The 24,623-nt window shown below is 40.9% G+C and overlaps 2 protein-coding genes and 1 long non-coding RNA gene across 3 annotated transcripts in view; 2 read left to right on the forward strand and 1 right to left on the reverse strand.

Annotated features, from left to right (window-relative positions):
* Positions 1-409: 409 nt before the first annotated feature.
* Positions 410-20,908, reverse strand: RMND1 (required for meiotic nuclear division 1 homolog). The gene is made up of 12 exons (XM_072926941.1): positions 20,780-20,908; positions 17,632-18,146; positions 13,456-13,564; positions 10,589-10,664; positions 10,202-10,241; positions 7,064-7,164; positions 5,755-5,861; positions 3,680-3,744; positions 2,742-2,818; positions 1,503-1,623; positions 689-805; positions 410-459 (listed from the first exon to the last, which is right to left on the reverse strand). Exons 2-12 carry the CDS (start codon positions 18,130-18,132, stop codon positions 427-429), a joined length of 1,347 nt encoding a protein of 448 aa, XP_072783042.1. The 5' UTR covers positions 18,133-18,146; positions 20,780-20,908; the 3' UTR covers positions 410-426.
* On the forward strand, positions 2,814-7,166 carry LOC140683712 (uncharacterized). Its single transcript, XR_012055064.1, has 2 exons — positions 2,814-4,302; positions 7,021-7,166. It is a non-coding gene; the product is annotated as an uncharacterized lncRNA (long non-coding RNA).
* Positions 20,909-20,925: 17 nt separating the features above from the next.
* LOC100232427 (coiled-coil domain-containing protein 170) overlaps positions 20,926-24,623 on the forward strand; it is a 47,284-nt gene continuing 43,586 nt past the window's right edge. Inside the window, 3 exon segments of the mRNA XM_072926942.1 lie at positions 20,926-21,048; positions 22,526-22,631; positions 23,171-23,412. Of these exon segments, the coding sequence (XP_072783043.1) occupies positions 20,999-21,048; positions 22,526-22,631; positions 23,171-23,412 (398 nt within the window). The 5' untranslated portion in view covers positions 20,926-20,998.

A 24,623-nucleotide genomic window follows, 5' to 3' on the forward strand; every position in this document is an offset into this window, starting at 1 on the left:
ATCTGCCACATACATTAAAATCGTGCCAGGAGAACAAATAGTAATGCCATCTCCAAGCTTGGGACAGTGTTGCAGCTCTCCAAGAGTGAGCTGGTAAACATGAGGGAAAACATAAATCAGAAATACACAAAGCAGCAATTGATTCAGCATAATTTTAACTGTTAAGGGAGAAAGCAGTAAAGTCTTTCACAGTCAGCACAGATGAGATTCATCCATAGGTTAAGCCCTCTCTAACATTATTAGTACAGTGGTTGGGAATAATGCTCACAGACTGATTTTTAATTTTTTTTTTATTTGAGCAGAAGATTTAGAGATTTATCAAGAGACACAATTTCATGATTCTTCAGAAGCATAAGACTGGAGTTTTCCAAGCCTTGTGTTCTCTATTGTTTTGTCTGTTTTCTTCTTCCTGTGTTTGTTCTGTCATCAGAAAACTACCCTTGCAAGTTCAAACAGAACCTGTGGAACAGCAAACAAATTGATGTGGATTTTTATTTTATTTAAAAATCTTTAAACCAGTTTACACTATAAATCAGATAATCTGAAAAGTAACTGTAGCCGCTATTTGAAAGTTGGTACAAATATTAATCCCCGTGTACATCACATTAATAACAGTGATCTTAATTCTCAAAGTATGAAGCATAGAAATTGCACTTATGTTGGTAATGTTGAAAAAAGCCCCACCAACCTCTATGGTGATTAGTATTACTATCATCCACTCAAGGCGCAGTGCGTGCTTTTCATTCAGGTGATTTCGCATTAGGTCTGTCAGCTCCATGCAGTGCTGGAGCTTTTCATTCATTACCTACAAACCATTACAGACATCACAAATCTGGACTCCAGAAATGGAATGAGATCACTAAATAGGGAAACATACTCCATAGAACTAGAAAGGGGTTAACACCTCTGCAAAATACAATAGAAAATTAATAGAACAGAAAATTCTATAAGATAACATGTACAAGCAACAGAAGCTTCAGTATAAATGAACCTGTTATTTCAATGGGTTCCCCAAAAGAATGTAAATTTAGATATGCATGTACAGAGAGTGAAGTGTTTCTGGGTGATACCTGCTCAAGAAAACAGTCATAAGCAAAAGAAGATGCAGCTTTCTGGAATGCCTCAAAATTAAATATTTATGATTGCTGTACCACCAGGACAGGTAGTTTTCATGCTGCTTATTTTGGTTCAGCAGTAAACATGTCACCTTTCAAGAACTGATGTGAATGATCATGTCAGTAAGAAGAATCCACTTCTCAGTTCTAACTATTTAAAGCCTAATTTAGTGGCTCAAGAAATACACCATTCATGTGAGGCAGGTTAACCTAAACCAGGTAAAGGTACGAGTGGGCTAATAATACCTGGAAAAGGGGAGAGTGTATAATACCTTATTATTTATTCCTTTTGCAATTAAAGCACATTCACAGAGCAATCTGTGACCCTACTGAACAGAAGACAACTGATCTGAACATGGAAGATTCTCACAACAGTAAGACACTCACCTTAACTCTGCGATTAATGTTGAGAAACTGGCAAGTCTTGTCATAAAGCTCTTCCAGTTTTTCTCTATCCCAGTAGAAGTCTGGTGTTATTAGCAGGTCTGAGCTCAGATTTATACGGTGTCTAAAAAGAATGGGTACTATTGTAGCTCAGGCTTCCTTTTGGTGAATATAGGAGCAAATATTTACATGCAGTTAAATGAAATAAGACAATTTTCCTGTAATTCTATATACAATATGAAAAGAATCTCCTTTCATAGTAAAAATACAATTGGTCACATCTCCTGAAACTTTTCTGGGAATACTCTACTGTTGAACTCCTTTAAACATAAATTACTTTTTCCTTATGCCATCACTGCCTCCGCAGCATGTCACCTTCCTTAATTTTTGAAAGCTGTAGAGAGGTCCCTGACTATGCTAGCAGCTCACTGAAGCAGTACACAAAATAACACTACAGAACTCCTAAATGTGACTGGTACTGCATGCTGGATATGTCAGAGCAGCACACCCCTCAAAATCAGGCAATGGTCTAAGCATCATAAAGGCTAAAAGCTAACATCTCCTGCCGTCAATGTATTGCTAACATAAACCTTTAGATAGATACCTGGAATGTCACTGTTGATAACTGATCAGTCCTTCAACTACTCCAGCATTTGAAGCAGGAATTGTTTTTTAATTTTACTGTGGAGACTTTGGAGAAAAGGGATTTTTTCCTTTTTCTTTCTTTTTTTTTTTTTTTTTAATGTAATGGTGTAATGGTCTGTATTGTCAAAGGCCAAATTTCACTTGAGGGAGAAAAAACATTAAATACAATGACTTAGCAGTGGTTTCTGAGTAAGACAAGAGAGGAACAGAACTCACAAAAGATTTTTAACAACTCTGGGCTGTAGTTAACAGTACTACACCTACCCACCTTTCTCCTGGTATCATTTACATGCTGTATTATCTACTGTAATTACTAGTTTAAACACGTGTTGCTGGACTCAGGAAGGGAAAAGGGTGTGGTATTTGGTCATTTATCATATACTGCCTGCGTAATGCCTGCAGTTGAAATGCCAGTGAAAGTGGTGAGCCAGTCCCCTTACTAATGTAAAAAGCACACAGACTCCACTCAAAATAAGGAATTCTCCCACCCTGTCTCACCCTGCTCTATTTAGTATGTATTCACCTCTTTGTATCCTGCACAATGTAACTTTTACATTCTGTGTAATGCAATGTCTCAGGTGTAACCAAAGAAGTTACCTTAGTGCGAAGAGTTCTCCAATTTTCTGCATCACATCTGCATGAGAGAGTTTTACCTTCCTTCGGGACTTTAGAATCTGAAAAGTAGGAAGTTCTTCACTGCTTGATCAAGTAACATGTATTAGTAGTTAAGAAGTCCAGAGTTTTACAGCCTGAAGTATCTTAGAATCTAAATGCATACCGTACTTACTAATATTTTAGTTTTGTTTGCTTAGTGCCTTGCTTCTCTGGCTTTCTAAGAATATCACCGTGCAACTGGTTCATCCAGGCTTCTCAAGAAATCACTGAGTACGTCATCAGTAGCTACAGAAATACTGGAGCATTTTCTGTAAGTGATTTCCTGAACCAGAGATTATTTGTTCTTCCTTCCTGCTGTTTTTATTTTAAAGTCATGACAGTACTCTTTTACCTTGCCACTCTTCAGCCTTTTTACAGACTTTCTCCTTATAACAATCAATGTATTACCATTTATTTACTTCACATAAAAGTAATAAAACCAATGTTTTCTCTTTTGAATCCTACAAATCTCAATTTTATATACAACATCATATGGGCTTTTTACCGTAATTACATCTCATGAAAAACCTTTAAGTAATTCACTCAAACTCTTCATTATATTCAAGTGAAAGCACATTATTTTCAGCCCAGGTTAGCACACACTGTTTGGCCAGGTTTCTAAATGCTGCTTGTCCTGTTACACATACGTTTCACCAGTAGCACAACATGAGAAACATTATTACAATGCAGAACCACACTCCCAGCCCTTTAAAAGCTGATGATGTCTTGTCCAATCACTTTGCAGGTACTCTGAGCTTCTCTATACTGATGGATTTACGACCAAATGTGTTCAACATTCAATTGCTTTTTCCCTATCCTCAGCTACATATGGACTGATCTTTTACAAAACACAGGAGAAAAGAAGGGGAACAAGACCTCACCTCAGGAATTGACTGGATAGATTCCACAAAGTTATCCAGTAATGATTCCCAAATAGCCAGCTTCACTGCAACACAGAGATGACAAAACAGAAGACTGTGAGAAGTACATATGCTTTCAAGTAATTCTAACTTTAAATCTGCCAACAGGCTACTTCAGGACATGTCGATGCTTACAGACATTACTTGCAGCAAGTTACAGTTTGTACTATACAATCATTGTTCATGTACCAATGGGCAGATCTGGGCTGGGCACTGACACAGCTCTACACACAGATCCAGCTTCACCATGAGCACAGCTTTCTTCTCCAAGTGATCAGTTCAGATCCTGCAGAGTTTCTGCTTCAGCTCAGAAGTTGTGTGTTCAAGTGCTCTACTGTATGTGTGAGCCCCCAGCAAATTACATTCCAAGGAGGCTGGAGATAATGAACTATGTTGGAGTCAGGCTGATTTCATGTGGTACCTCAAGAGCCTCCACTGCATTTCTAGTGTCCTGCACAGCTCTTATTCTCCATTTGTGCAGTACTGATGCACTGTGCTCCAACCACACGTTAGCCTGTATAGACACACCACCTGTTCCTGCTGAAGTTCAATCCAAACTTGAGCAATCTCCCATTTTGTTTTAGGTGAGTGTACTGTTACTGAAAATACTAACTTCCATTCTATGGAAGCTTGAATTCAGCACTGGCAACACAAATTCTGCTATGCCTCAGCCTGAACCTAGTAAAATGTTTCTACAAGATGATAGTTTAACTTGGGCCTTGTTCTTTAGTCCACAGATTCCCAGACAAGAAAGAAGTAGCAACAGATCAAAAATTAACCACATTCAATCTGAAAAATTTAATCAGGGAAGATTTAATTGTCAAAATGCACTTTTTTGTGGTCGTAATCAATAGTATCATCTGGTTAGGATACTGACAGTAAACCAAATGCTGAGCATTTTGCACACTCATCTTTTGAATACAGAGGCCTAATCCAAGTCACTGACTTAAATGACTTTAAATTTAGACCCTGCAAAAAACAACAGCCAGTAAGCATTTCATCTGTCACCTGTTATTTGACAGAGGCTGGTTTCTGCCGTTCAGAAATTTGACTAGGGACTATTCTTGTATCCTTTATTTTTACTGAACATTATCTCCTGGGAATAAATCCCTTGCTCCCTTTTAGGAGGCACTACTCTTCCATACAATGCCTTTATGAATAAGAAAACCATAGAGAACAATATGCTTTTTTCTCAATAGCTCTTCCTTCAATAGTCAGGAACCATTTACTTACACTGCACTCCTTGATGAAATGGTGTAGCACTTGAAAATGTGCATTCTGTTTCTCTCCTGTGTAAAGGTGCACTTGCCCAAAATACTACTGGAATTTACCCTAAAGGCAGTAGAGGTAGACAGACCAGACTTCCCTTAAAGATGTTTTTGAGGACAGCCTTACTGATGCTGGTTCCTAACTCCCACTCCCTCCATCATTCAAGGTCTGAAGCAGTAAACAGATATTATTTGCTCAAGCAGCAGATGACTGGTGAGCCTGACTTCTTCACAGTGCCTCCCACTGTCTGCTACCATGGCTAATAAGCCTGCAAAACATTATCTGTGACTCTGGTCCACATATGTGTTACTGATACACCTCCCCAGCTGGGAATACCTGCCCTGTATCACATCTTTAGGTGGCATCTAGCTTTTTCTGTCAGAGGAAATTATGTCAGCATGAATTACCCAAGATTACAGAGAGGTTTCTAATACTGAACTCTACATTCATTGCTATCCTAGGATAGTTCTTAAAGGTGAGGAACAGGATGCTCAGTAGAATGTGTATTTTTTGCAAAGTATGTTTGTTAATGTGCTTTTTTCAGCTTTAAAATGGTTTCCATTGAATAAGGCAATTCCAATTTACAGAAAAGACGGTAAAAGCACTGAAAACAAATCCTCTCAATCTGAAGTGCAATCACTCTTTACACAGTTTGTCTAAACCAGATACAAAGTTTTTTCTAGCCTGTCACTGTACAAGTCCCACTTATAATGACATTTCACAAAATCTGTAGCATAGATTGCATAGTACGAACAATATTAACTTACCAGAAAGACAAAGAGCATTTGAAAAGGCAAATTTCTGCAGAACAACTTCATCACTATCCAGCTCAGAATTTAACAAGATTTGTCCTTTATGAAGTTTTGACTGACCTCTGTTAAGACAAGATTGAAGCATCCTCACTGATCAAGGAACATTTAAAGAATACTGGACAGTGCAAGAAAGGCTGGTTGTTTATTTAGATAAGGCATGCCACATCTGTATGGTATCATCCCCATCCTTGCATTTTACTCATGTTCAACCTGATGATATTCACAACAAATCACTGAAAATTAGTTCCTCAGTCAAATTTTATAGGTGCAAATGCAGCAAATTGTGATAGTAACTATAGCATTGCTGCATACATACAGATTATTCAGAGTAAGCGGGATGCCGGCCTCTCCCCTGCTCCTGCTATCTTTCTGTTTTCATTTTCCGCTTTCACTCTTATCAACCTTACTCCCTTCCCCACTATGATGTTACTTTCCCTAAAGCCTCTATTGCATAGGGGGCAAGGAGCAAAGAAAAGGGGACAAAAGACTTGTTCAATTTTTCATGTCAATCTTACTATGAAACACACATAAGCAAAATGAAGCATGTCAAGAATCGCAAATTACTCAACTAAATAGTACATGCAGTTTTCAAATGGTCAGGAAAAACCAAACACCTGTCTCCTTATCAAGTTACTTTAAATAAGCTGAGCATTATTCATTCAGTTCCTAGTATTAAAAGTGTCCTGTCTAGGTGTTGCTTTTGGGTGCTGTTGGAAAATTACAGGTCATATATATAATAATTTTCATTGTGGAATATTTCTGTAGAGATAATTTTCATTCCATGATGAAAAAACATTATTTAACAAGGAAAGATAACCTGCCAGGTTTATAATTACACAATAATCAAGCTGTAACTTTCCTACTAAATGAAGTATACAGAAATTACATCTTTGTATATGAATCTCAAGGACATGGAGAAAGCTTATAGAGAGCATCCTCTTCAAGATCAAACTCATCTCAATAATGCTTATTAGTTTTTTTGCTGTGACATACATAGTTTCTGTTTGGGATTGCTGAAGAGTTGTGTGGGCAAGGAGCTTCTTATTTACAAGATCTATCATATAAGCAAATCACAAAGGTCACTACCTGCAAGTTTACCAAGACAGAAACATTTATTGACTGAGATTTATAGTTTTCTTTCTTTATTTTACTCATTTGGAAAAAAAGTAAGGACAGGTATATTTTTACTAGCTGAATTACTTTTGCTTGAATTTTTTTTAGGTTTCTGTTAGCTTTTATATACAGAATGTCTGAAGATACTTACTCTCCTATTCTATAGTTCAGCTCTTCATTTTCCCAATGGACCAGTGCAACTTCGTATGGCTGAATTTCATGCTGCTCTAGCACTCGCATAATATTCTTCATCTAAGAAGGAGACAATTGCAGCAATAGTTACCATGCAGTAAACTATCACTCTGCAAAGAACTTGCATGGGGCAGGCTGATGAATGCAACCTTCATGCTGAAGTTATTAACCTAACAATGAAGAGGTGTGCTAAATAATGAAATTCTTATTAACACAGTTTACTTCTGAAACTAGTTGTGGTTCGAGAAGAATTTGTCGCTATGAACAACTGCAAGGAATCTGGGAAAACTGAAATGTCATTTTATATGTGCACACATGGGACAGGGTAAGGATTAACCACAACAGTAGTAAGGACAACGTGGATGTATTCGGTATTATAACAATGAGCTTACTAGATTTTGGCATATGTCTGAGTGTGGGAATGAATCTTTAGAAGAAGTAGAATAGGTGGTTGTTGCTGATAAAATTGCTAGTTTGCTGCTAAATCAGTAGTTTTGTTTTTGATTGCTGCTGAAATCAGTAGTCTTGTTTCAGCTACCAGAGGTCAGTTGTATTACAGAAACCCTTTACCACTACAAAAATCTGGAAAAATTGTTTCAGTTGCCACATTCATCCCTGTAAGTAGTTAAATGTGCAATTTTACTTGCAGAAGTAATCTCACTGCTCCTTTATTCTCCAGCACACTAAAACCCGATGCAGGAAGAAAGAGCCCTTTTCTCTCACAAAACTTTCTCCGCTTGACACCTAACTTAGGATCTCTCATCCTTCTTCCTTTGTATATGCTACACGGCTCCCCTCAAAAAAATCTGCAATTAGAACAAATTCTGAACTACAAAAACCACTCACCTATAAGTTTTTAAAAGGCATTTAGCTACACAACAGCCAATAAAAAACCAAACCAGAAAACCACAAAATGCTTTTGATGCCTAAATTCTTTAGAGCTCAATCTTCTACTAAGTCATACTTAAAAGCACTCTCCTTTTAAAATAAAAGATCATAGTTCATCATTTATCACAAAACTGTACCCCATAAATTTTTCATAAAGCATATTTTCCAGGTTAAGTACTCTAAAAAAATCTGTTGGATCACCTGCAAGAGGGATTTTCTTTGCACTGCTAGCTTTCTTCATTGCTTTCAAGAATTTAGGTGATACTATCTATGTACCACAGTAACATTTTTTCACTGAAAAAAAAACCCTCAACTGTACTGCTGAAACTGCTCCTTTCATAATCCTGAATTCAATATTAGCATGACTAAGACTTGCCATATAATTTAAGTCTTGTGACAAAAAAGGGTATGAAAACATGAAGCGTCTGCTCTGAGGCCAGTTACCTCAGCCAAACAGCAGTGTCCAAGGACAGTTCAGCAGTGCAAACCCCCACAAACCCCAGCCTAATTTTATAGAAGGGACTAGTTGTGATACAGTAAAACTAATTAGAAGAGATGTTCTGGAGTCACTAGCTGCAAACTCTTGCTATTACGGGCACTTACGTCAGAGTTTCCTTTTAAAAAACCTCAGAGCTGGTTTTTCTTTTTGCCCTTGCTATTCTGGGAAGGAAGCTGCTGTACAACCTTCCTACTCAGGTATTTGAAATTACTATTTTGTATTTTAAGCCACTTTTTGTGATCAGTCTGTATTTGTTACTTCTTCTGTTAAACGTCTGTTAATTTAAAATAGTTTCTTTCTCCTACTAGTCATTCTGGGGTACTTTGTCCATTTGCAGTGACACTCTACATTCTGTTTTACTGAATTGCTTTCAGTTTCTGTTCTACAGACCAGTTTGGGGTTTTTCCTCTTTCATTTCATTTCATTAAAGCATGTCCATAAAAATACTTCCTGTATTTGAGCAAGTTGTTTGGCAGTTAAAGCTTTGATTATGATTTCTATAAACAGAAAGAGGCATTTTTCCTCCTTATTTTACAAATAAAGCTAGCAAGTGACCAGCTACTGATACTAGTACTGACCGGGAAAAACAGGGCATCAAATTTTCAACGGTATTTAAGCTTGTACAACAAAAGGAGAATTTTCAGAGTACTCCAGTGGGCTAAGGTGTTCAACTCAAAGATCATCAGGAATTAAAGCAGATGGTCTTCAGTAATACTTGTGAATCAGTAGTGTAGTTACAGCCATAGCATCCAAACAGGCAAGGTTGGAAGGGAGAACTGGTATCTTTTTGTAGGACACCTGATACACTGACACCCCCCAAAACAGACAGGAAATCAGGAACATTTCAGTTCTGAAACAGAAGAAGTGAACTTGAATCCAAAAACTGTTCACATCTGGAAACAACTGCTCTGAGTTTTCATTTACCCCAATGAAAATCCTCCTGTGAAATTCTATGCATCTCAATATCATCTATTTAATGCACCATTTAATTTCATATAGTCTGTCTACAGATAAGATCAAGACTTTTTGTATCTAAAATCCAGTTTAACCACAGTAATAAAAATACATTTAAAATATTAAATGTATTTAATGTATTAATTGTATAAATGTATTCATTAGAATAGATATGCTTCTGACATACCCCTCTAGGTCAGCAAAGATCACCACAATATAACATGTCAGCAACATATTTAATGCTTATACCAACCATTAAAAAAATTCCTTCAGGAAAATTGCTGACTGGTAAAAACACAGAACAGTATTAATGAGTTGCTTATAATTATTTTTTTTTTCTTTCAAAGTTGTACAAACATAAGTCTTTAATAACTGACTGAAATGGAACAGAATGGAATAATCCTTTTCTTCTAACATATTTTCTGTTACATTAGTGCTTTTCAAACAACCATACATAGGTAGATTTTTCTGATCTACTTTTTCAGGATGTAGAACTGCAATAATATTCTTTTTGTCAGTCTCATTAAATTAAGGTTTCAGATTTTTGTCTTAAGTAGATGAATTTCAAAGGTGAAGACTCAGCAGCCCACACACTTCAGGGCAGTAGCAGGCAAGAACCTGCACTCATTGGAGAAAAATCAGTTTCTTTCTTTCATAGAAAGAACAGTCTCCCAGAGAAACCTCTAGCATGCTGAGCTTTGTGAGACTGACAAAACACCTGCTTGTGCAGTTTTAACCAAGTTTCACTTTACTTACACTTTTCTCTTCCACATTCCAAAATACAACAGCCCCTTCCCTGTGAATTCAAGGAAAAACTGAGTGTAATCACTGTTTTAAATGTATTTTAAAGGAATACTCAAATTGTACAGTGGCAATTTTTGTCATTTTGACTCAAAAAACGTAAAACTATCTTCACAGAAATTATACACTATTTGCTATTAAACCATACTTCAATGAAAAACCACGAGAAGGTGTTTTTCAACCATTTAAATAATTCTGATTTTTTTTTTTTCATCATTCTGACTGGACAGTTATTCCTTGAGTTTCATGAGGTAATACAATGCAAGATCAAGCAAGCTGCACTACTTCCTTCACACCATTACTATTAATGACATGATGTTTTGAGCATGATTTATACCTTACCTGAAGAAAAAAATCATGCCGGGATCATCTTCTTTTGCAGATTTCTCAGTACTGACCACCAAAACATTTGCAGCATCTGGTTTGATATAAGTGAAAAAATTGAATATTTAGTCAAACTTCTGAACATGACAGCTGATAATTGTAAGCATGTAATTCAACAGTTGCATACTAACACATCAGCCAGTTCCACATTTTATGAGAAAACTGATGCAGACATTGTAAATAACCAGGAACAGAATACAGAAGTGGACATATAATGTAAGAGAACTGTGGAAGTTTTGCACAGTCGCAGAGAAATTACCAGCCATAGAGCTTGCCTGGAAGCTCTTATTTTCTATATACTAAAGGATTAATCTGCACTCAAATTGTGCTGACTTTGCTTTGCCAGTCAGAAACTTGAAAGAGTGTACCCTCAAGACAGGAGAGCCTACACCTGCATTTCCCTGCAAATCAGAAGTGTGCTTTTGAAACATATCTTCCACCCACTCACTCTCCCTTACCACACTGGCTGTACACTGCACAACAGTACATAAAATGTGAGGACTTTTGCATTAAATTAAAATGAAAGAGAAGCTAAAAAAAATGCTCTTGTGGTACTCCAACCACTAAAGGGGGCATTTGTTACAGAGGATTAGACCAGAGCTAGTCCAAGTAGAATATCCACAAACTTACAAAATGTTCAAGTATTGTTTGGTTCTCAAAGTTTTTAAGTATTTCTGGGTTCTCAAAACAGGGGTTTGATTTTTCTTCTTCAAATCTTCTCCACTGTGCCACTCACTAATACAGATAAAATTTTAGAATTCCTGATGTGGTTTCAAACCAGCATGACTCACTGTGTTGCAGCATTAGTGGAAGCTAGACCAGAAAAGTCCCCTACTTCTATTTAAAGTGAGACTTCAGAAAGATCTTGCAGGGCCTAACAGCTAAGCCTTAAAAATTTAAATGCCTTTTCAGGAAAATCACAAGTCAAGTGATGGGGTATCAAATGTTGTTACTTCTGCTTGTGTACAAATTCTACCTTCTGCTTTACAGCTCATACGTCTCTACGGCTCTACAGCCATAGAGGCCAGGTAGACTGAGGCAGCAGAGAGACATGACCAAGTACCAGATACACTCTTGCTAGTATCTGAATTGGGACCAGACAATTGGTCTGAATGAGCCCTTAAAGACTTTCCTTCCACTTGCTAGTCCAGTTCAGAAACACATCATTGGGTGAATAACTAGAGCAATTATAGGTGTGAAATTTGAGTTCATCATGGAAGTAACATTTGTCTACATTTTCTGATTTGTCTTTTCAAATACCAGCCATATCTTTATTTATCCACTCCAGCCAAAACACACACAGTTGAAGGGAATTTGGTCTACTTTAGGCGGAGGTGCGGGATCTGCATCTAAAATGTTTTTAAAGAGGTCAAAACCAAGAATTATGCTTTGGAAAAACACTACAAAGCAACAAACTCACACCATAACTGCTGTTTTAGATTTTTATGCAGAAATATTTTTAAAAATTATTTTTCCAGATTCGATGTTTGGCTTGGTAACCAACCACTGCTACATGCACATGCCAACCACCACAACACTTCAGATCTGCCGTCACAATCCAATATCCTTTCATCATTACTTCCTCCAAACCTTTGATAAACAGTACTCATTATGAGTCAAAAACACCATGAAGAAATAAAAGGAATTGGCAAAACCGACACTCCCACAGTAAAATAACATCAACAGTACCGTTTAACATTTAATGCATGGTCATGCTGGGGGTTGTACAAAGTTTCTATGCCAAAGCTGTGAAACCAGGGTTAGTTTTAATACAATGAAACTACAAAAGAACATGAAGCCTATATTCTAGTGGGTATTGTCTTTCATGTTCATCTTTCTGAACAAGACAATCATTAGTAAATCTCGTGCTTGAAAGAGAGCCACTGGAGCATTACTGCACTTAGATTATTACTTCAGAGGCAGACAGGCTTTTGATAACCCCTACTGAAATGCCCATGAACTGCCAGTGCTTCTCCTAGCTTCATATAATCTGCTCTTTCAAAGGGAGAAGAAAAGGCATTCTACTACTGACATATGAAAATCACAGCTGTTCCAGGGCGCAAGGTTCCTTAAGCTATAATAAGATCAATTTGTTTTTCTTTTGTAGTACACTGCAGCTATCTCCAAGCCATACTTTCTCATATCTGCAGAGATACTTTATACAGAAACCAGAATCAATTATTATGCTAAAGCCTACCTAAGTGTAGCATTCAACAATTGCTAGGATATACTTGGCCTGATAAATAAGAAGTATCAACAGCATGCTCTTTACTAGAACTAAACACTTATGTGTCTATCTTTTTCATTTCACTTAGCAAGATTCTATTTTGCATGCCTTCCTCTCCAACTCTGTGATTTACATTAATAGAAATCTAGGTACAGAAAGAAGATGCAACACTTCAAACTACAGAATTGTTTTAACAGCTGATGTACTGCACTACCTCACTACTGAAAGATTAAAATAAAACATTCAAAAACTAACACTCAGTGAACGTCTGTAGAAATTCTCTGTATCAGTCAATTCCCCAAGTTATTTTTCATGCATGCATATAATTTTTCTATACTTCTAATGTAATTGTATTGTTGGGAAAAATTATCAGAAGGTTAAGAGCAAGAGCTGCTCACATTGTTATTCTGAACGGTTTTGTTGTAGGGACTATATAGGCAAATAGAATCTTTAGGCAAAGCAATAATTTTACAGGCAGTATGATATATTCCAGGATATTATCAGAATAAGAATACATAAAGTTACAAAAATTATATCCCTCACCCATATTTTATTTCCCAAAATATAACATTGCATTTAATATTTTTCAAAAATCTACCTCTAGGCAAACTCGTTATTTCAACATATCCATGTGAAGTCAGGTCATGACACAGATTACCAAGATGATATTCATCTGCTGTTGCAAAGGCTGTGCACTGCATCAGATTCTGTGCCAAAGGAATAGAGATTTCAGTTAGGGCATGGCAGAAGCAAGATGGTAATAAGACAACTGTTTGCTTCAAATTTATTAAGAGAGTGACAATTTTCATTTATGCACTGTTCTGAGATTTCCACCTGGTGTACATATACTAACAAGAGTACTTGCTCCTTGTTAAGTGGGAAAGCAAATCACACACTGAGAACAAGTCAGGTGGCAAGAATGAAGTCACATCAAAAAACTCTATGGCAGAGCCACAAAGACAACCCTTCTTCCCTGAAAGCCAATCAAATACTTGAACAGTAGAGCTGCACTTGCTGCTACTCTCCCATCCCAGGGCTTATGACATACTTGGCTGACCACTGAAACCAGAGGCAGGACACCCCTGATAGCAGTTAAAACACCGTGTTTTAAAGATAAATGTAGTTTGACTACCCCAGTCTGTTTATCAAGCAGAAGCTCCAACCACAAACATCGTGTATTGCCAGGGCTGAGCCACTGCAGCACAGAAAGTCACTGACCTCCCAGGCCAGCTGCAGGTGCTGCATATCTACACTGCCCCTCCGCCCTGAGCTGCATCCTGCACTAACGGGGTCTCCCCTGACACCACAGTGGAACAGTACACATTGCCAGTTTGTCCCGGTATCCCACAATCTTAAACAACTAAAATGTCATTTTCAAAGAAGTAAATGGAAAAATGATGCTGACTTGCAAGGAGATGTGATTTTCTTGATTAATCAAACAAGTCACAATAAACTGTCACAATAAACTGATTTTCAAATTCTACTACTCATCTGAAGTGTATTTCTTCTGATACCATGTATGAGCTACAAAATTGTTTTTCAGTACAATGCAGTGGAAAATATCCAGAAAGCAATGTCTCATTGTGGATCAGTCACTTCCCAGCTTTTTGTAACTAATACAAATGGGAATGTAACTAACAACAAATGAACAAAAGAACTGTGCTCATCTGCAGGCATTTAGGTCCACAATACACTTCAACCTAAAAATCTAAGTCACATTCTTGCAACACTCATACACTGTCAAATAGCAAGGCTTCAAGAGGGGATCTACTCCCTGCAGGGGGGCTGTCACCATTGAATCACCACGTCACATTTGAACTTTTCTTTTTTAATGTCAACGTTCTACTATCACATCCAAAGCTTTGCTTGCACAAAATCTTAATTCAGCAAACACTAGGAGAAAATAAGCTTTCAAAGTAATTATAATATTCAGAGAGCACTTTTGTAGGCATATTCCCACAATTGTGCTAAAAGGTTGAATTAACAGTGGAACAGAACTCCACTTTCAGTTCCCTTGAAGTATCACTCACGTTTCATTATCACAATTTCAACTGCATAAATCCATTCTCAATCACTAAATCACCAGTGCCAATTATACATCTGAATCTGAAGATTCTTCCAAAAATCTCCTTATGGTTAAGTACACATGCTCTGCTATGAAGCTCTTCTGTCAAGAGTTAAAGGAACAAATTCTCATCTTGCAGTTAGTATACAATCTGAAAACCTTTATCTTGCTCTGTGTTTCCCATAGTTTATTATTTAATTCTTCATTTCAAGGCACTACAGGATTGACTTTCTGTTTTACAGCTGCAATTTTAGTTCCAATGGCTACATTTCTCATTTAGTTACTACCAGAGGTTTTCCACTAAGCTACATGCCTGAAACAGCATGAACTACTTTTGGGTTTGGGGATTTTTTTTTTTACAATGTACTGTTTCACTTACATATTTACAAAAATCTTGTTTGACAGAGAACATTTGGTTTAGGCATAATTTGTGATTAAGACACCGAAAATACATGTCCACGGGTGCTGGTGAAGATACAGACAAAAAATCTAATCAGTGCCTCAGTTAATCCTAAAATAGATGTGTTAAATGGCTGATCAACCTTAATGCCATGTTTTCTGCTACATCGCTTTCACCTGCAAATTTCAAAAACCCCAGAATACAGCACCTGTACTGGTGCTAGAAAGGAACTCGAGCTATTCGCCCTCATTTCTGCCTACAGCATTATTGAGATTCTATTCAGAGCAGCACACAGGATGGCTACTCCTAAGGACAGCTAAGTATTCTGACAACTCATTTTCAGTATCATCATGCCCTCAACAACTGTACAGGCTCACGGAATCGTAACTCCCCTTAGTCCATCTCTTCCACTATTAGCATACAAAAAATTTTAAGAAAGAAAACGGTAGGATGAACTTTAGTCCTCGTATCACAGGAATCAATAATTATCTAAAGTGTAGTAAATACTATATCTGTGCCTGAATTTCAAACTACTTCTATGCTAGATAATATGCTGTAGCATAAATGCTGTAGTATTAAGAGTTAGCTCAGAGGCTTTTCCTGCTGTCAGATTGTACCAGGTTATGCAGGCAGTGGTACCACTCACTGATGGACTGACTAAACCACTTAACTGCTTCCAAGGAAATCCTCTATGTATCCTGAAAAACTGGTTGTACGATTTATCACTGCTGGTGCCCTGCACTCTGCCTGTAAAAACACATGAAGATGAGTGCTGGGGAGGATGGGAAGGACCTCACTCACCAACTGCTCTGCAAAAGAAAGGTATCAGCTATCAAGCCCTCCCAGAGAGAAACCACCACAGATCCTCAGGGTTCTCAAACCGACAACCTCAGGAATGGGCCTGCAACTGCCGTCTCCAAAGGCAGGAAAAGATGGGAGGGAGATGTCCCTAAGGCAATGGCCTTGAGGCTTGCTACACTAGAGGTAATTTCTGGCCCAGCATTTTACCATGCAAAAGCCTCCTCAGGAAGTATATTATTATTTCACTGTATCAGGCAGTATTTTCTCCATTTCTCCATTCACAACAGAAAAAATTAAAAATAGCACTGCATGTTACTTGCGCATATATATGAAAATGTCATACAAAGAAACTGCATTCTATGCTGTCATTTAAAGGCCTCAAAAATGTTGTCACTTCACCCAAAACCAAGAAGAATCAAACTCTGAATGTAATGTTATACTAAACTAAATGTATACTATACTAAATGTAACTAAAATGCTGGAAACATTACACAGTGTTTCAGGACTAATATTTTTCATTTTCCTCTTTCAAAGCAACATGAAATTATGAGTGGTGCCTAAATTGTTTATAACTACTTCTTTATGTTACACTATGGCATGCACCTGCTTACCACACAAAATACTCATCATAAGCCTAGATATGAGAAGGCAAGCACCAAAAATTTTCTCTGCTCACATTTAGTAGACCATGTAACAGGTATATTTTGCAATATGGAAACTATTTCTGAAGACACAGCGCTTGTTTTAGTCTCACCTATCATACTGCTTTAGTAACAACATGGTTGTTTTGGCCTGACAAGAACAGTAACACATCTGACACCAGGATTCACCATGGAAATTCTATATTGAAGTGTACTTAAGGCCTGGCTTGGCTAAGAGTTATCTTAACAAGATATGGCTAAAAATATGCACTGTTCTTCCTCACTGTAACTAAAACAGTGTGTTGTTGCATTTCCCTTGTACGCCTCAGAGTCTGATAATCAAGGTGCTATTTCTACACATGGAATGATCTTTCTCAGGTAACACAGGCTACACTTGCACATTCATTTCCCATCTGAATATAAGCTTTATACTATTTTATTTTCATTTATGTTTCTGTGTGAGTCAAACCTTAAAACTGGGTAGGTCTGGATAAACAAGGAAATGTAGAGCAAGTTAAATTATTCTGACAGCTAGACTTTTTTTCTCAATAGAAAATGTAATTTGAAAGCACTAGTCAAAACTATTTGTAATGCACCTCACCTTTTCACTTTATAATAACCACTCATCTTCACTTTCGTTAACACATTGCAAGTAAACTTCCATTTTCCTTCAAAATGCCAGACATGCCAATTTCTATCAAGTTTGCTTCTATTTGCAAAACTCCAACACTAGTGTAAATAATGAAGTCCTTCTCACCAAGTAATTATGTTAATTTCATTAAAATGTTAATCTAAACCCAAATCTGAATGCAAATTAAACTGATGCATTCCCTTAGTGTCACATAGACTATAAATGTTATACTTCACCTCCATGTCTGAGAGTGGCAGGTTCGTTCTGGATGGCTGCTTGGTCCTTGGTGCCTTTGGTGGCCTCTTCACTGGCTGGTTACTGGGTTTGGGGACAGTTTTACCAGCTGATACAACTGCATAAAATCTTGATGATGTGTTCCTAAGCTTTTTGATCCACTCTGTATTGAGCCTGTAGTTTTCCATTATTGTAACACCCAAACATCTCCAGGATGAGAAAAAACCCTCCCCACTCTGATAATAAACACTTCTTTCCAAAGTGGACAGAAATCCTTGGAGAAAATGCCAATTCCTGACTTGCACACATTGACTTGTCAACCAAGGGAACGCAGGTTTCAGTGCATACAAATCCCAAGACTTTGCTGTTCTGTGAGCTGTTCTTTCAACTTCATTATCCAGCTTTAATAGTAGATATCCAGTTTTGTTAAAGCTTTGGCATTGGCATATTGTTGTTAAAGCGTGGAAAGATCTCATCTGAAGGTCCAGAAGTTTCCGTCTCATTTCTTTCCTCTGAACTGCATTAAAAAAAAAAAAACAAATAAAATCATCCATCAACATTTTGGGAATAAATATTATTATATCCCTCTTATCTAAAAGGTGGTCCATACTACTCTTGCATGTGCTAGTACTCCTCAGGGTGGGAATAAAAAGATTTTTTTGAGCCTATGGAAACACTCTAAGATCAAGCCAAAACTATGTGTTCACAACAAGTGGTGAAAAAATAGAACTGGTTGCTGTGTCAATATGCAAGAGAGCATCTTTTCCTTTGGCTGCTCATTCTGTGCAGCAGCCTGCACTTTCAGTAATCCCACTGCTTATGAGCAAGCAAGCACGCACGATAAAGAGGACATCAGACGCTGTGAATCATTGTGATATATAATAAAAGCAACCATTAGATTACTACATGATTGTATGGGAATGTCACCTGCAAAACACACACAGAGCTCTGCATCAGCTCAGCTGCTGCTGTGCCATGGACCGCTGAGCACAGTTCCAGCCCCAGCCATCTGTCCTGACCACAGACTCACAGCCTTGCTCCTGCCAGTACATCCTGGTGCTACAGGGACCAGCAGGCCTGCCTGCAGAGCCACCGTGCAGCCTGAAACACAACAGCGTCCTTATGCTGGCAGCTCAGACTAAGAGCAACCCTTCTATACTTACACTACATTGTGTGAGCTAATAAAATAAAAATATTCACAGACTCAATACCACAGTGGATGTGTTTCATTTGCTGAAAAAACTCAGTGACAAGTTCTCTACCCTCATCTGGTTTTCTTAAGAACATTTTCCTTATGACACAAAATCCATCCTCAGCAAGTTATTAACAAAAAGTCATTAAGCTGCCTAGTTCAAAAAACTGCCCATTTTAGAATATCTTTCAAAAGCTGAGGAGAATCTTTAATACTAAAAATACATTTAACATAATAGTGCAAATAATAATTTTATTTAAAGAGCAAATCATAGCGTGTATTGTAGAACAAGCACTCTGTCCGTCCTTACAAGGATACCTAGGTGAACTGATACTGGGCTTAACTTTGTATCTTTACATGCTCTTCATTCATACATTTTTGCCCAATTTAGAAGCCTGTTGTTGGCATACTTACTGGGATAAACTATTATTTTAATTTTAAACTTGTTCTGTATTTAAAAAGCAACCCTGTCCAGGACAAGTCATATTCACCTTTTTAAAGGCCTGATATCTCCTGGATAAAAAAAGAGCTGAGAGAAATTCAGCAACTGCAACTCAGGTGCTGGAGAGCTGGGGTGGTCTCCAGTAATGTCTGGTAAGTGGCAGAAAGAGACTCAAAATGGTTTTGTTGGTGTTCCTAGCCAACAAAACCTCATCCCGGATCAGTAGGATTTTAAATCTGTTTGTGTGTGCTAGGAATGACTTTTCAACTCTACAGGCTTACAAGTAAATTGCAAGCGAAGAGAGATTATATCGACTGAATTCCATAGAGGGGCCTGAGCGTCAGACCTGCGGCACCAGAGCCACCAGGAGCGGAAAACAGCAATCCAAGAAACCGGGACGAAAGGCGACCACAACAGGGCAGGAGGCGCCACTCCGAGCACCAGGCAGGAAACTTGGATTTATTTTCCATCGTCTCTTCAGCATACGGCACTTTAGCCACGCCCGCTGTTTCCCCGGCCAGAAGGCCCGGCTTGTTGCGGCACATCCACCGACATCTACGGCTAGGGCGGGCCCGCTCCGCCGGCGTGCTGACCGGACCGGCACAGACCAGCCCGCGAGCTCAGACCAGCCCACGCAGTCCGGATGCCTCCAGCCTGCCCCCGGGGCCCGGCAACCGGGCCACCCCGCCCCTTCCCTTCCCTCCCCCGCACCGCCGCCCGCTGCTCCAGGGAAAACAGCGGCCGGCCCGCCCCTGCGGCAGGCGCGGGGGAGGGAGCAGGGGAGCGAGGGTTCCGCTCCCATTGGCTGTGTGCCGGAGGGGGCGGGCACAGCGGGCAGGGAGCCGACCAATGGGAAGGCGAGGCCGCCCCGCCCGCGGGCACCGAGAGAGGCCGCGGGGGCCGCCTCCGCCCCGCGCGCCCCACGGGCGCCCCTGGCGGGCGCGGAAAGCAACGCCGCCAGCGCGCGGGGGGCCCGGCACCCCCACCCCCGGTCCGCGGCCTCCGCCGCTGCTGCGTCAGCCCCGCGCAGCGACACCTCAGCGCCGCGGCGGGAGGCGGCCACCCGGCAGCCGCCCCGCTCCGGCCGCCACAGGGGCATCCCGGGCTGGGGGGAGGCAAGGGGCTGGGATTCACCCCTCACACCCGCAGGCAGGGCTCGTGATCGCCCCGAAACTCTGCCCTCCTCGCGAGGAACGTGACGGGGCCCTCCCCGCCGCGGCAGGTCCGGAGCCGGCGGGAAGGGCGGGAGAGGCCGCCTCGGCTCGCCCACACCCCTCCCGCGGGCGCTGCGGCAGGCCCCGCCGCCCCGGGATTGTCCCAGGAGGGGCTGCGCACCCCTCCCCCGCCGCAGCTCCGGCCGGCGCGCAGGGCCGCCAAGGGCACCCGCTGCGCCGCCGGCCCGGCCCGGCCCGGCCCTCCTTCCCCTCCCTGCCCCCGCCCCGCGCGCGCGCCCGCCGCCGCCGCCGCGGCGGGAGGGGCGAGGCGGTTCCCGCCGCCGCCGCGCGCCAGCACTGACCTGGGGGAGGGGGCGCGCCGCTCTCCGCCGCGCGAGCCGCGGCCCCGCCCACCGCCCGCCGGGCCCCGCCAGGGCGCGCGGGCCGACACGCCCCGCCCGTCCGTCGCCGCGCGGCGGGGCGCGGCCCGCGCGCCAATAACGTCCGGCCGCCGCTCGGGCCCGCTTCCGGGAGGGGGCAGGGGGAGGGCGGTGCGCCTCCTCGCGGGGGGGCGGAGCAAGATGGCGGCGGTGCCGGCGCTCCCGGTGTCCCTGTCGGGCAGGTTTAAGGGGTCCGTCACGGCCTGGCGCGCTCGTTACCGGCAGCGAAGCGGGGGCGGGAGGGAGCTGAGGGGCCGTCCGGCGCCCCGCCGCCGGAGAACGGAGGTTTCGGGCGCCGGGCGGGGCCGGGGGGCGGCTCTTGGCCGGGGGGCGGGCGGGGACAGCGGCGCGGCGGCGCGCGGGGCCCGTAGGCGGCGCTGTGGGCGCGGCGCTGCCGCCGCCGCGGTCAGCGGCCCGGCCTGGCCGTGGGGCGGAGTCAGCACCGGTGCCGCGCTCCCTGGGCCGCGCTCCCTGGGCCGCGCTCCCTGGGCCGCGCTCCCTGGGCCGCGCTCCCTGGGCCGCGCTCCCTGGGCCGCGCTCCCTGGGCCGCGCTCCCTGGGCCGCGCTCCCTGGGCCGCGCTCCCTGGGCACCGCTCGGCTCCGCGCCTGCAGCCCAAGGGTAGAAATCTCACAGTGAATGAATCTCACCGGGCCGGTGTGCGCTCTCTGCGCGGCTGGCCGCGTTCTGCTCCTTGTCCTCGTACATCAACTGTGTTTGGAGAAAATGTAAATCAAGTGTATAATGGAGTGTGCGTTTCTTGTTGATGAGATACGTGAAAAAATTTGATGAGATACCTGTGCTTTTAGTTTTACATGTACTAGGTTTTGCATCTGGGTATCTTAGCAATAGAGGTCGCGATTTAGCTTAGAATTAACTGCAATTTTTCGCTGTTTTGTCAGGGCCAGTCATTTAGCTTTTTCTTCCTTGAGAAGGTTGCTGTTTATAATCTTCTGCAAAAGTAGGCAAAAGAACCTGACTGGTTTGAAATTTTTTCCGTTTTATTTTTTTTGCTCTCCACTGCTTTAAGGGCATGTCAAGCTACTTTTAATACTGTTGTGTTATAACCCCAGCTGGCAGCAAAGCACCGTATTGTAGCTCAGCAAGGTGGGGAGAAGTGAGTGAGAAAGGTGAAAATGAGGAAACTTGTGGGTTGAGAGCAGTTTAATAATTGGAGTGAGAATAAATCATAATGAAAAGAGCAAAGAGAAATACAACCCAAGAAAACCAAGTAAGACAACTGAAAGCATTTGCTCACCATGAACTTACTGATGCCTAGGCAGTGGCTCCCTGTCCAACTTTTCCTCCTGGTTTCCACTGCTGACCATGACACCATATGGTCTGGAATAGCCTCTGGGTCAGTAAGGGTCAGCTGTCCAGGCTGTGTCCCCTCCCAACGCCCTGTGCATCCTCAGCCTCCTCGCTGGTGGGGTGGGGTGAGGCAGAAAAGATTTTGACTCTGTGCAATCCCTGTTCAGCAATAAGGAAAACTTCCTTGTGTTGTCAACAGTGTCTCCAGCACAAATCTAAAACACAACCCCCATACCAGCTACTGTGAAGAAGATTTACTCTACCCCAACCCAAAGTAGCGCAAAGACCTTGCATTTGTTTTTAAAAATTGAAGCAGTTTCATCCTTTGCTGACAATAATATTGATCCTCTCTTTTTTAGATCCTTTGCATATTTTACAATCAAAGACAGACTTCCCCAGATTCTCACAAGAGTTATTGATACTTTGCATCGACATAAAAATGAATTTTTTGAAGAACATGGTGAGGTAAGAGTCATCATCATAAACATAAGCATCATTTTCCCCGATGTTTATTTCCTTCTAGCCTTTGAGACCCTTTCTTTGCCTTGTTTTTACTGGTAAGGCTTGTCTCAATCCTTTTGCCTGATATTTTTAAAAAATAATTCTTTCTACTGGTTATTTTTGATTAGTTCTGTAACACACCTTTTTGTCCAACCTTTTCCTTCTGATCTATCACTTACGCAACTGCATCACTTACTTTGGTTTTTGTGTTGATGCAGTGTTTGACAGACGGTAACACCTTCTGAACAAGACTGTGTTTCAGCACTCTCTTCACCTCTAATAAGCAAAAAGTCCAATCTAAAAAGAAGTCCCATATGGAATTAATTTTAGATCTTGGATCTTAAATGAGCTTTATTCACCAAAGTATATTTTGTTGAATCAAGCTGTGATTTGTCAGGGACTCTCATGGCAATTAAAACTTTGCACATTCCATGAACAGTTGATCTGTGTCTCTACAGGAATGAAGGTACAGAATAGGAACTTTTGTTCTCCACTTTTTTCAGAAGGGTGTTGAAGCAGAGAAGAGGGCTATATCTTTCCTCTCCAAACTGCGGAATGAACTGCAAACAGACAAGCCAGTGACCCCTTTGGAAGACGAGTTGCCCGATGCGGCACTGTGGAACCAATACCTGGACTACCAACGAAATTTACCAAATGGAAATGGAGAACCAAGTTGGTTTCAGTCCCCTTGGCTGTATGTAGAGTGTTACATGTATCGAAGAATTCATGCAGCATTAGCACAGAAGTAAGTATTTACTGGCTTGCTATATTACTTTGCAAAGCATTGCTTTTTCCCATTTTTATTTTGGGAAAAAGAAAGACAGCTGAGGAGTAAGATTAAGGAAGATCTTAAGCTTTTACCATATTACTTTTTCCTCAGCTTGCACATCAGATTTAAAATTAATACCTTTACTTCTTATATTTAGCAGAGTTCGAAGCTTATTAATTTTTTTATGCTTCAGTTTTGGTGAGTTGGTCTACATGAAAACTCTTGAACTTGATTTTGCAGTTTGATTTTGCAGACTAATGTAAATTGAGTTATGAAAACCATGTAGCATTTCTACTAGGTTTGTTGGTCTAGAATTTTCTTTAAGTGTTAGACACGGCATAGGAGAGCTACAAATCTTTTTGGGACTTCTAATTTGTTTTGCTGCTTGGCAATCTGAAGTTACCATTTGAGAACTGTTTCTTACAGCAGTAGACCCATCTTAAGCAGCTCCTGTTGTTCATTCTATACCAGCTTCTTAGTTACAGCAGTGCTTGCAGACCGTGTGTTGCATCAAGCTTTGGGAGCTGATACTGGTTAAAAATAACTGGGCAGGAAAAACTTGTTGTGCTGGTACCATGGAGATGTGCCAGTATAACGTCATGGGGTAGGAATGAACAGTTTAAGATCCTGTTGCTGCCAAAAAATTTGAAAGCTCCCCGAGTACAGATTTACCCTTAGTGTTGAGATGCAAACACAGAAATGGGACTCAGTTTCCACTGGTATGTTGTGTAATTTGAACTCTTGAACCAAAAGCTTCAAATATGAGGTTCATCCCCTGGATTGCACTTAAAAAGCTGAGCAGGTACTTTTCATTTTTAAGTTTCTTGGTCTCCATTATTTAGTTGCTCTTAAGCTTATGCTTGGATGGAAATTAAATCATTTGTTGAAAGGTTGTCATGCAAATATGTTTCATAAGAGATTGACCTATAATTTTTATAGATTACAGCATTCTCATTTGTCATGGTAATTTTCCAAAATCCTAGTAAAGACTTTCATAGGCATAACTTCCTAACTGGAAGAGAATTTGGTATGGGAAGTACCCTCCAGCACACACAAACAGATTTAAAATCAGGCCAGCTTTTCTTAACTTTAGTTCACTTGTATGTTAGTTTTAATTCTCTTGTCTGAAGATTGGAGTTCAAGTGTCTGTGCAGTTCCCAGAGTTGTTGTGATTGAATGCTTGTTCA

This window comes from Taeniopygia guttata, chromosome 3 (assembly GCF_048771995.1).
Source record: "Taeniopygia guttata chromosome 3, bTaeGut7.mat, whole genome shotgun sequence".
Lineage (NCBI taxonomy): Eukaryota > Metazoa > Chordata > Aves > Passeriformes > Estrildidae > Taeniopygia > Taeniopygia guttata.

Excerpts from the sequence above, each read along its gene's own strand:
- RMND1 (XM_072926941.1), bottom strand. The coding sequence starts at position 18,132 with ATGAGACGGAAACTTCTGGACCTTCAGATGAGATCTTTCCACGCTTTA. Across the intron at positions 3,745-5,754 it reads AAATGCTCTTTGTCTTTCTG|TGAAGCTGGCTATTTGGGAA; the intron begins GTAAGTTAATAT and ends TCTGTGTTGCAG. Across the intron at positions 1,624-2,741 it reads GGAGAACTCTTCGCACTAAG|ACACCGTATAAATCTGAGCT; the intron begins GTAACTTCTTTG and ends CATTCTTTTTAG.